At 42.3% G+C, this 12,499-nt stretch overlaps 1 protein-coding gene across 5 annotated transcripts in view; it reads left to right on the top strand.

Moving 5' to 3' along the window:
* SH3TC2 (SH3 domain and tetratricopeptide repeats 2) overlaps positions 1-12,499 on the top strand; it is a 139,047-nt gene that overhangs the window by 32,269 nt on the left and 94,279 nt on the right. For 4 of the 5 annotated variants that reach the window (XM_058440010.1, XM_058440008.1, XM_058440009.1 and 1 more), the window contains exons 9-12: positions 2,071-2,204; positions 4,017-4,058; positions 4,181-5,875; positions 5,983-6,163. In XM_058440010.1, the coding sequence (XP_058295993.1) occupies positions 2,071-2,204; positions 4,017-4,058; positions 4,181-5,875; positions 5,983-6,163 (2,052 nt within the window). Of the gene's footprint in view, positions 1-2,070; positions 2,205-4,016; positions 4,059-4,180; positions 6,164-12,499 lie in introns of all 5 variants that reach the window. The other variant, XM_058440011.1, reaches the window with a different exon arrangement.

Raw genomic sequence — 12,499 nt, 5'->3', positions numbered from 1 at the left:
CGTCCCAGTGGCATAAGCCTAGGTGTTTGATGTTTTCCAGGAACTCAAATAGATGAAAAGTGTGTTCTTGGCAGGTAGGAAGAAATTTTCCAATCTGCTCTTTACAGCAGTTGAACCCTTTCAGACTCCAGGGAGTTTAATTTGGCTCCCTGCTTCATGCAGGTCTAAATCACAGCTCCTGTCCTTGGGGTGGACATTAGAAGGTCAACCCCAGTTCTGAAGGCCAAAGTCCCAGCTGAAACTACCAGGAGCTCTGGGCCATCTGCTCTCACCTGCCAATCTGGGTTTGGTTTTTGCTTTTGTTACTGGCTTCTAGTGATTTCCCTTTCTTTCTTTCAACAATGTACTAAAATATTCATCTTTGTTACAGATTTTTCTATAGATATGGGGGAGAGTGGCCCTTTTAGAGCCCTTTAACTTGCCGTATTGCCAGAAGCTTTGCCGTGTTCTTCTAACCCAGTTTTCATGTTTGGAAATCTCTAATACAATTTGTCAAGCTTCTTGGCCTTTCTCTAAATTCTAAATTCTCTAAGTTGTCCTGGAACTCAGGACTTTAGCAGATGCTTGGAGGCAATGCACACAGAGGTAGAAGACCTCAGTTTTAGTTTCAGCTTTACCACTTTCTAGCCATGCAATTCTTAGCATGTCACTGAATGGTTCTGAATCCTTTTCTTAATCTACAAACATGGATTAAAAAAGCCTGCACCATAAAGTTGTTATAAACAGTAAATGAAATAGTAAATTTAGGAATACATTGTAAAATTTAAGAGATCTATAAAACTCTGGGATCAATTTATCCCAATTGAATTTAGTTGTAGATTTCAGTTACATGCTGTTTTGAGATTAGAAGCTTCTGTGGTGTTGGGGGGAATCTGGCGATCAGCCCAGGGAGATGGGGGCCCAGTAAGTGTAGTGCTATTAATAGTTTTCTCATCATGGGCTTTCAAACTACATTTACCTGAGTTATGGGGACAAATGGTAATGGCTGATTACAGTACCCCCATCCCCTCGTTGAACACTGCTTTAACTAGAGAAGTCCCTATGTCCTGCTCTACCACTCCCTAACCACCAACTTCATTTTTCTGTGCCTCAGTTTATTCATCTGTAAAAAGGATAAGAGTAGTACATGCCTTGTATGGCAAATGTGTGGATTAAATAAAATAACAGTATCTGGTTCTTCATACCACTTCCTCTCAAAGTATTAGCTATTATTAACTCCTGGGCTTCCAAGTTAATTTTGTTTTAAAAATGGGTTCTGACATTAAAACATTCTCTATTTAGAACTAAAAGTGGCCTAAAAAATTGTTCAGATAGATGCAATCCAGTAGCTTCTAAGCCACTTCTAGTTTTTAATTATTTAATTCTATAACAAATCTCTAGTAAGCAAATTAGGCTTAATAGTTAGTTTATACAACAGCATGAGTATCAAGATCTCTATTGTTTATAATAATTTCTTTCAACTCCCCTAATCTTCCTTTTACCCACTTCTTTCCCTTAGCCATTCCAATCCTCTTAATGTTGACTAAACTGTTGTTCTATGCCATGGAATCAGACCTTAACAATGGTGAAAGATTCCTCTGACTATGGTCACATTTTCTTCATTATTCCTCTAGATTGTGTCATTTGTCCCTCACTTTTTCTTGAAATAACCTAAGGACAAATAAACTTTTTTAATCGTCCCTTTTCAACCCTTCCATGTAGGGCAATCAGTTCCTCTTTCTTACATTAAAAATTGGTATCATGGGATCTCAAAGAATGGGTAGAGGTTGAGAGAAGGGGCTTTGTTTTTCTTGGGAGATGGGGTTTTAAGAGGAAGGGTGTTTTCATCCCCACTTTGACCTACTGGACAACCACATCTCTCAGTTCTCCCAGCATGATGTGCTAATAGCCCTTCTTTTTTGGCGGTATAAATACAGTATGCAACGGTGAGATGAGGAATCTAATTTCATCTATGGGCCGGTGGATTGATGGCTTTTCTGCATCCTCCACTACATCCTAGTGTGGAGAGAAGAGGAGATGGAGTCTGAAGCCTTGCACTAATCTGTCTCTGTGTTTTTTGCCCTGATACAGGAGCAGGAACTCTGCCTTTCTCAGTGATGAGGAGAGATGCTCCCTGTTGGCCCTGGGAGGTGATAAGCAGACTGAGTGTTCCAGCTTCCTCCACAGTCTTGCTCGCACTGACATCACATCTGTCTACCGACTCAGTGAGTGTTGGTTCTTAGACACCTTCAAAAGCCTGGGGTCCTCAAGAATAAGATAGTGTCCCTAACCAGGAATAGAATACTCCTAAATTCTAATCCTATTCATGAATTTGGGTGGCTATGACCACTGTTCTGTTGATGACCTGAATTGTATTTGATTAGCAGCATTTCACTTTAGATTTCAGGTAATTCTGGGGTTGCAGGGAAACTATGAGATGTGATGAAGCCAACTCACCTATATCATGGGTGGTCGGCTGTACTGGGTCTTCCCTCCTAATCTTGGGGAAGGAGAACTTCCTGAGTCCTGGCTGAGGTACCTTCTAGGACTGAAGTAGGCCCCCAGTGACACGGGTGGGGCTGTAAATGTTACCACTGTGAAAAGGCCTTAAGAGATGATTTCTTGTCTCACATTACAGATTGGGAAACAGGCCCAAAGGAATTAGTGCCTTAGCTAGGATAAGAACTGCTAGTCAGAGCAATCCACTTTACCACACTGCCCCCGACACAAAATGACTGAGTTGTTGGGTGTGTTAGTCTTGGATGTTTTCTGTGTCATGGAATCAGATCTCAACAATTGTGAAAGATTCCTCTGACAAACTGACTAGTTTTCAGCAGTGTCTGAAGGACTGACTGACTGAATGAATGATACTCATTTCTCTTACTTTGAGAAAGGCCTACTGCTCTGTGACAGGGAGTACATTTTCTCATTGATGGTGACTTGAGGAAGAATTTTGTTTCTCCCATCTCTTTATTGATGGTGACATTGTGTCTGCTCTTGTGTAGCCAGATTAGATGATCCATATTTTATGGATACAGCTAGAGATTCTGCTGAACGGGCCCTCAGGCCATCTCCCAGGAGTAGAGCAGGGAGTTGAGAGCTTTGTCCGTGCATAAAGAGTGTTTGTGAAAGCACTTGCCTCAGGCATCAGCACCCTGCCCTAGCAGAGCTTTCTTGCCACAAGCCACAAGCAGATCATATTGCCTTATGAGGTTGAGCAGGAAGCTAGAGCTGTAAGCACTGCCCAGTAGGCGGGAGCCTGATGTCTGAAAATTGAGGTATACTAGCAGTGTTCCTTGGGGAGAAGGCCTGGGTGCAGACTTGGATCATGATTTGGTCCAGTGGTGGGGAGGATGCAAGAGGAGGCCCCAGACAGCACTTGCCTCTCACTCAAAGATCAGGAGTGCAGGTCTGCGGCATGCGGCATGCATCCTTGCTCCTTTTTATTCTCCCTTCACTTGTGGCCCCTCACCCCTGCCACTTTTGCAAACACAGTGTCCAGCCCAGTGGACACATGGAACCAATGTCTGCCAAGTGGATGAATGATGAATGAATGGAGGAGGGAAGAACGAAGGATGTGATACATTTGGAAGTGGGAGGCAGCACCATGTGCTCCCACATGCTCTGTGCTGGGAGTTGTGTCCAGGCTCCATCGTAAACGTGCTGAGAGATTTGGGAACTGCATTTCTCTGATCTTCAGATTCTATCACGACCCCCGCTTTCCCCACCCCCCGCCCCCCTACAGTACCCACACCTCTTGACATAAAGCCTGTGTTTCCAGCTTTTCTTCTCGGACTCTGAGTTTCACGTATACCTTGGTTCCCCCACTGTAAAGTGCAGGGGTTAAACAAGATGATTAGGCCCCTGCAGCTCTTAAGATGATGGTGAAAGGATAATTCTGCCTTGTTCCTTAATGATGACTGAAGGTCTTAAATGCCAAGTCTCCTAAGAGGCCACTGGTCTGGGGTGCACCTGGAGGCATGGGCATGGTGGCCCATCCTGACCTAACACCAGACCTGTTCTTCATCTCTACTTAGGTGGGTTTGAATCCATCCAGAATCCTCCAAATGATCTGAGTGGTGAGTAGCGATCATGCTGAACCTGACATTCATCCTCGAGGACAGCACTTCTGTCCTCTTGCCAAGAGCGGCCACATTAGGTGCAGGTGCCCAAGGTTGCTCAACTTTGCCTATCCTTACAGCATCCCAGCCTGAAGGCTTCAAGGAGGTCAGGCCTGGAAGAGCCTGGGAGGAGCATCAGGCCATGGGCTTCAGACAGTCCAGCAGCTCTGAGGACTCCAGCCTGGAGGAGGAGCTCCTCTCAGCCACCTCAGACAGCTATCACCTGCCGGAGCCTGATGACCTTGATGACCCGGAACTGCTCATGGACCTAAGCACTGGTCAGGAGGAGGAGGCTGAGAACTTCACCCCCATATTGGCTTTTCTGGATCATGAGGGTTATGCTGACCACTTTAAGAGTCTCTATGACTTCTCCTTCTCTTTCCTCACTTCTTCCTTTTATAGCTTCTCTGAGGAGGATGAGTTTGTGGCCTACCTGGAGGCATCAAGAAAGTGGGCCAAGAAGAGCCACATGACCTGGGCCCATGCCCGGCTCTGCTTCCTCCTGGGCCGGCTGAGCCTCAGGAAGGTCAAACTCTCTCAGGCCAGGGTGTACTTTGAGGAGGCCATCCACATTCTCAATGGAGCATTTGAGGACCTATCCTTGGTGGGCGCTCTGTACATCAATTTGGCTGCCATCTACCTGAAACAGAGGCTGAGACATAAAGGCTCCACCCTGTTGGAAAAGGCAGGTGCCCTGCTGGCCTGCCTGCCTGACCGTGAGTCTAGTGCCAAGCATGAACTTGACGTGGTGGCCTACGTGCTGCGCCAGGGGATTGTGGTGGGCAGCAGCCCACTGGAGGCCAGGGCCTGCTTTCTGGCCATCCGCTTGCTCCTGAGCCTAGGCCGGCACGAGGAGGTCCTGCCCTTCGCCGAGCGCCTGCAGCTCCTCTCTGGACACCCTCCTGCCTCTGAGGCTGTGGCCAGTGTTTTGAGTTTTCTGTATGACAAGAAATATCTTCCACACCTTGCAGTGGCCTCTGTCCAGCAACATGGTATCCAGAGTGCTCAAGGGATGTCTCTTCCTATTTGGCAGGTCCACCTGGTCCTCCAGAACACAACCAAGCTCCTTGGCTTTCCTTCCCCAGGCTGGGGTGAAGTTTCTGCCTTGGCCTGCCCAATGCTCAGACAGGCCCTGGTTGCCTGTGAGGAACTAGCAGACCAGAGCACCCAGAGGGCCCTGTGTCTCATCCTTTCCAAAGTGTACCTCCAGCACAGGTCTCCTGATGGTGCCATCCACTACCTGAGCCAGGCCTTGGTGCTAGGGCAGCTGCTGGGTGAGCAGGAATCCTTTGAGTCTTCTCTCTGCCTGGCATGGGCCTATCTCTTAGCCAGCCAGGCCAAGAAGGCTTTGGATGTGCTTGAGCCACTGCTATGCTCCCTGAAGGAGACAGAGAGTCTCACTCAAAGGGGAGTCGTCTATAACCTCCTGGGACTTGCACTTCAAGGTGAAGGCCGGGTGAACAGGGCAGCCAAGAGCTATCTTCGGGCCTTGAACAGAGCCCAGGAGGTGGGAGACATGCGTAACCAGGCAGTGGCTATGGCCAATCTTGGCCACCTGAGCCTTAAGTCCTGGGCTCAGCATCCAGCCAGAAACTATCTCCTGCAGGCTGTACGACTCTATTGTGAACTTCAGGCCAGCAAGGAGACAGACATGGAATTAGTACAGGTGTTTCTCTGGTTGGCCCAAGTTCTGGTGTCTGGACGCCAGCTGACCCATGGCCTTCTTTGTTATGAAATGGCATTGCTGTTTGGCTTAAGGCATCGACATCTAAAGAGTGAGTATGTCCCATGCTGCTGGGAAGCTATAGAGAAAAGTATTGGAGCAAGTTTTGTCCGTTTCCTATCTCAAGTCATCTCATTCATGTCCCTGCTTTATGTTCAGGTCAGCTTCAGGCCACCAAATCCCTCTGCCATTTCTACAGCTCTGTGTCCCCAAATCCTGAGGCATGCATCACCTACCATGAGCACTGGCTGGCCCTGGCTCAGCAGCTCAGGGACCGGGAGATGGAAGGGAGACTGCTGGAGTCCCTGGGGCAGCTTTATCGGAACCTAAACACCACCAGGTGAGTCAGGGCTCAGGAACTGTCCTAGAAGCAGCTTTCCTTCCTTAGGGAGAAACAGTGTTCTTTCCCACAGGAAGCAAGTCCAAATGTACATGGTACAGGCGGGGCTTTGTGCAAAAGAGCAAGGGCTCTGCAGCCACCACAGTGCATCCATCACTTATTAGTGGTGTAGCCTTGGGCAAGCTATTTAATTTCTCCATGTCTCAGTTTCCTCATCAGCCAAAGGAAGATAATAATGGCATCTATCTTACAGTGTTATTGTGAAGGATAAATGAGTTAATGCTCATAAAACACTTGTAACTGTGCCTGATACATAGATAGGTCTCAGTAATGTTAACTGTGCCACTATTATTTGTGTGTTTCCATAACCGCCTATCACGGGATCATGGCTGAGGGTGCATAATTCAGAGAAGTGGCAGTTATACCAAGGACAGAGGAACCTTCAAGAGGTCTTCATTACCGAGGGCAATTGGTTTTAAAGAAAGGTCACCCCCACTGAAAGCAGCGGTGTAAAATGTCATGGTAAAAAAAGTTTTATTGGGAACTTACCTTTAAAATGAAATTGTAGATTATGAAATGAAGAGTGTTTTCACCTTTTAGTTAAGAATATTTAGATTATAATTTCAACTTTGCATTAAGTCTTATAATAAACATGGAATAAAAGGAGTGTTGACTTTTTGGCTTAATTGTGCTGACAAAATGATGTAATAGCACAATGGAGCATTCTTTGTTTTGTGATTGATTTTTTAGGACTACCTTAAAAATCCTCATTTTTGTAAAAATAAACCAAAACTTAACAGTTTAACCCAAATGCCTCCTTTAACCCTTTGGTATTCACATTATTATCACTTGCAGATTTTGCCATCTTCTGTTGATTTTCTCTTCATTGTTTCTTCACTGGTCTAATACCGCTTCATCCTCATTTGTCAGTGGGCAGATTGAAGTTCTGCTCTGTAACAAGCCTTAAATTGATTCCATTAAATCATGTGTGGTTTGCAAGATCTTCAAGTTCACTTTGCAACACATTTGCCTTGCAGTATTGCATTCATAATTATAAATGACTTCTAAAATAGAGCATTCAGAATAGCTTCTAAAATCGCTACTGTTAAGCAGAGAGAGAGGTGGTTGAGGAGAGGGTAATTAAATGACTTTTTTTTTTTGAATTTCTAAGCAACATGGTAACTGTGTGCACCTGGACAATCAGATAAGGAATAATCAGATAATGAATTCCACTCCCCCTTCTCTTTCTCCTCCAGTCTGTCTCCCTCTCACTCTACCTAATCCTTTCCCTCTCTTACAAGAATCAGGTATCTTCCAAACCTCCTGCTGTCTTTGCCTTCAGTCCCAGGGAGGGAGCTTTGGATCCATGCAGCATGTGAGGAGTCAGGGGGCCCCAGCTCCACCCTGCTTTGATTCTAGGACACCCTAGGAGTCTGGATGCTTCTGGAGAAGATCCAGAAGGCAGGCTTGAATTAACTATTGAGATGAGGTAGTCATATGTTCATGGTGAGGTATTATAGGACTGGGCTCTGGAAAAGTTGGATTCTCAGGAACAGGAAGGAGCAAGAGTGCCAAATACGTGTCAGGCTATTGGCACCTCTGGCTACTGGGCAAGCTCAGTCTTAAATATTCCCAGACATCAACTATCCCACTTCCATCCTTTATTCACCAGCTCCCCACTCCAGATGCCTAAGCCCACTGAAATATTAAGGGGGAAGCCAGAGAGAAGGCCCTGGATGCTGTCAGCATGGACCAAAGAGGCCTTAGTTAAGACAGGATGCAGAATCACTGTCCTGATGTGATGGGGTTGATGGAGAGGAGGTCAGGGGTGGGTCTACAGATGGCCTCTGATAAAGAAGTTACTGGAGGGAGTCAGAAGCCACAGAGCTGGGAGAAAAGCAACCAAAACTGGATTAGGGCCAGAAAACCTGATCCTGCCATGACCTAATAACGTGTCCTTAAACAAGTCACTTTTCCTCTTGTCTCTTTCCGTCTGTAAAGATAAGTTGAATCAGATACCTTCCAGGAAAACGTTGAGTCTGGGACCAGCTTGCTATGCTATTCTGACACTGAATATTCATACTAGAATTCCTGCTGCCTCCAAAGTGTATTGAATTTTTGGTGCAGATCCTTAAAGTTGTGGTCTTTCTAGAGTGCCTCTGAAATCAGAGACCTAAGCTTTTAGGGTTTGAAAGACTTTGTAGTATGTTCAGAAGGTCTTGTGGGCAAACTGTATGTCTAGCACAGAGCTTGGCACAGAGGAGACATACAGTACATGTGTGTTTGGGGTAGCCAGGTGATTAGTGAGTAACTTAGTCCACCAGCTCACAGCCCTTGAGCTGAAGCTGTATGCTGACATGGCTACTGATGATTATGACAGAGAATGGTGCAGCTTTGTGTAGGGGAGTCCCTGGCTCCTTTGCTCAGGGCTCAGGTAAGGAAAGAAAGGTGTTTGCAGCTCGGAGGCAGGCTTTTTGGTCTTTAGTGACAAGCACAGTAGTCACAGTGCCGTGAGTGGAACCTCAGCTGCCCATTCCAACAGCCCTTTGAGAACACTGGCCTATATAGTATTAGCCACAGAACACAGTGCGTCTTTTCTTAGGGATTCTCCTCTGATAAAGAACCAAATTACATATAGTGAAGTAGAATATCAGAGATTTGATGTTCTACTTCATGAGGAACATAGTTTTTTCTAAAATTATGTAGTTGCTTAAGATTAAAAAGCATTACACCTTTTAACTAGGCTGAGGCAGGTGGATCACTTGAGATCAGGAGTTCAAAACCAGCCTGGCCAACATGGTGAAACCCTGTCTCTACTAAAAATACAAAAAAGTTAGCCAGGCGTGGTGGTGGGCACCTGTCATCCCAGCTACTTGGGAGGCCGAGGCAGGAGAATCGCTTGAACCCGGGAGGCAGAGGTTGCAGTGAGCCGAGGTCACACCACAGCACTCCAGCCTGGGTGACAGAGTGAGACTGTGTCTCAAAAGAAAAAAAAAAAGGATTACACTAGTATTGAAGGTTATAGGTGAAAAATAATGGTCCCCTTCCAACTTCCCTTTCCTTGATACTTTCCTGAAGTAACTACTTAAAGATTTTCAAATACCCATCAAGGAATATTTCATGCATATTAAAGATTATATATGATACATATTGTCTATCTTAAATAAATATTAGATATATTAAATATAATATGCACATGTTTTAGTTACATAAATGGAATCATGATAAAATGTCTATTACCTAATATACTGTTCTGTTCTTTGCTTTTTTTCATTTGAAAATATCACTGTGAAATGTCAATCCAACATTTTATCACACTATGGGAGCCCTTCCATTGTGTCAGGCACTGTGGTAGGTATTGGGGAATTCAGCGGTTAGAAAAAACAATCCAAATACCCACAAACAGAACAGTCTGCCCTATGTAGGAGTGAGCTTGTTGCCTTTACAAGTATTCAAACAGAGGCCGACTATTCAAAAATTTTATGAGTTTCCTGAATTGAGCTGGATCTGGAACTACTTACTAACAGTTTTATTGAGGTTTAATTACATACCATAAAATTCAGCCTTTTGAAGTATGAAATTTAGTTTTCAGTATATTCACACAGTTATGTAACCATCACTGCTATCTAATTTCAGAACATTTTCATGGCCCCTGAAAGAAAGCCTGTACCCATCAGCAGTCACTCCTCATTACCCAACCTCACTCCAACCCTGGAAACCACTAATCTACTTTCTGTCTCTATGGATTTGCCTATTCTGGACATTTGATATAAATGGTATCATACAGTATTTGTCCTTTTGTGTCTGGCTTCTTTCACTTAGTATAGTGTTTTCAAGGTTCATCCATGTTGTCACATGTATCAATACTTCATTACTTTTTATGGCCGAATAATATTTTGTTGTACTGATATGCCACATTTGTTTATTCATTCGTCAGTTGATGGACATTTGAATTGTTTCCACTTTGTGGCTATATGAATAATGCTGCTGTGAACATTCATGAACAAATTTTTGTGTGAAGAAGTGTTTTCAGTTATCTTGGGTAGACCTACGAGCAAAATTATAGAGTCTTACCATAATTCTATATTTAAACTTTTAGGAAACTGCTAGATTGTTTTTAAAAGTAGCTGCACTATTTTTCATTTCCATTAGCAAGGCGTAAGGGTTCCAATGTCTCCCATCTTCACCACCACTTGTTAGTGTCTGTCTTTTTTTTTATTTTAGCCATCCTAGTAGGAGTGAAATTGTATCTCATTGTGGTTTTGATTTACATTTTCCTAATGACTAAAGATATTGAGCATCATTTCATGTGCTTTTGGCCCTTTGTATATCTTTGGAAAAATGTCTATTCACTTGTCCATTTTTTAAATTGGGTTGTTTGTCTTTTGATTTTTGAGTTGTAAACATTATATATTCTGGATACAAGTCGTTTATCAGATATATGATTTACAAATATTTTTCCCCAGCCCATGGGTTGTCATTTCACTTATTGATCCCTCATAGAGTGAGTTGGGAAATATTCCTTCCTCTTCTATTTCTTGAAAGAGTTTGTGAAGGATTGGTGTTAATTCTCCCTTAAGCATTTGATGAAATTCACCAGTGAAGACTTCTAAATCTTGACTTACCTTTGTAAGGAGTTTCTTTGTTTTGTTTTTGAAAATTGCTAATTCAATATCATTTGTTGTTATAGGTTTATTTAGATTTTCTGTTTCTTCGTGAGCAGTTTTGGTAGTTTTTGTCTTTCTTGGAATTTGTCCATTTCATCTAAATTAATTACTTTGTTGGTATACAATTGTTCATAGTATTCTTTTATAATCCTTTTTATAATTTCTATGAAGCTGATAGTAATGTCCACTTTAATTCCTGAGACTCTTCTCTCTTTTTATTCTTGATCAGACTAGCCAAAGATCTGTCATTAAAAAAACATTTTAAACAAATTAAATTTTGGCTTTATTGATTTTTTTCTATTCTCCGTATCATTTATTTTTGCTCTCATCTTTATTATTTCCTTTCCTCTGTTTGCTTTGGGTTTACTTTGCTTTTTTTGTCTAGTGTCTTAAGGTGGAATATTAGGTTATTGATTTGAGATTTTTTTATCTTTTAATACAAGCATTTACAGCCATAAATGTTCCTCTGAGTATTGTGCCTATGCCATTTTACAGATTTCAGTATGCTATGTTTGTTTTCATTCATCTCAAAGTAGTTTCTAATATCCTTTGTGATTCTTATTCAGTTCATTGGTTATTTAGGAGTATGTTGTTTAATTTCCACATATTTGTGAATTTTCCAAATTTCCTTCTGTTACTGATTTCTAATTTCATTTCATTGTGGTGGGAAAACAAACTTTGCATGATTTTATTCTTTTTACATTTGCTGAGATTTGTTTGGTGGCCCAACATACGGTCTACTCTGAAGGATGTTCCATGTAAACTTGAGAAGAATGTGTATTCTGTTGTTGTTTGGTGTAGTCTATAAATATCTTTTAGGTCTAATTATAATTTTTTATTTCCTTGGTGTTCTTTTGTCTAGTTCTTCTATCCATTATTGAAAGTGTGTTATTAAAATCGCTAATTGTTGTTGAGTTGTCTATTTCTCCCTTCCATTCTGTCAGCTTTTTCTACATGTATTTTGGGGCATTGTTATTAGGTGCTGCATGTATATTTATAATTATGCCTTTCTGATGGATTGAGTCTATTATCATTATAAAATGTCCTTCATTGTCTTTAATGACAATTTTGGTCTTTTTATCTGATATTAGCATAGCCACTCTAGCTCTCTTTGGTTACTGTTAACGTGGTCTATACTTTTAGTCTATTTGTGTCTTTGAATCTAAAGTATGTCTCTTGTAGGCAGCATATAGTAGAAACATTTTCTTTCCTCTTCATTCCTCAATGTTTGTCTTTTAACTAGAGTGTTTAATACATTTACATTTAATTACAGGTAAGGTAGGATTTATGTCTGCAATTTTGCTATTTTTTCTCTGTATTAATAACATATCTTTTTGTTTTTCTGTTTCTCCATTACTGCATTCTTTTGTGTTAAATAGATTTTTTCTTGTATACTATTTTAATTTCCTTGTTATTTTTTGTCCTGTATTTCTTTCAGTTATTTTCTTAATGGCTATCCTGGGGTAATAATTAGCATGTTTTTAAAATAAAAATCTTAGCAGTTTCCTGGTCATGCTCACAGCTCTGCACATGCATGTGGTCTTCTAGATTCCCAGGAATATGTCAGAACTTTTAAAACTTTTTATGGACATCTCATTTCCCAACTTTTCCTCTCGTGTGTGTGTGTGTGTGTGTGTGTGTGTGTGTGTGTGTGTGTGTGTGTTTTGAC

This window comes from Hylobates moloch, unplaced genomic scaffold, assembly GCF_009828535.3.
Source record: "Hylobates moloch isolate HMO894 unplaced genomic scaffold, HMol_V3 SCAFFOLD_6, whole genome shotgun sequence".
Lineage (NCBI taxonomy): Eukaryota > Metazoa > Chordata > Mammalia > Primates > Hylobatidae > Hylobates > Hylobates moloch.
Note: the sequence above shows the minus strand (reverse complement) of the source record. Positions and strands in the feature narration are given on the sequence as shown.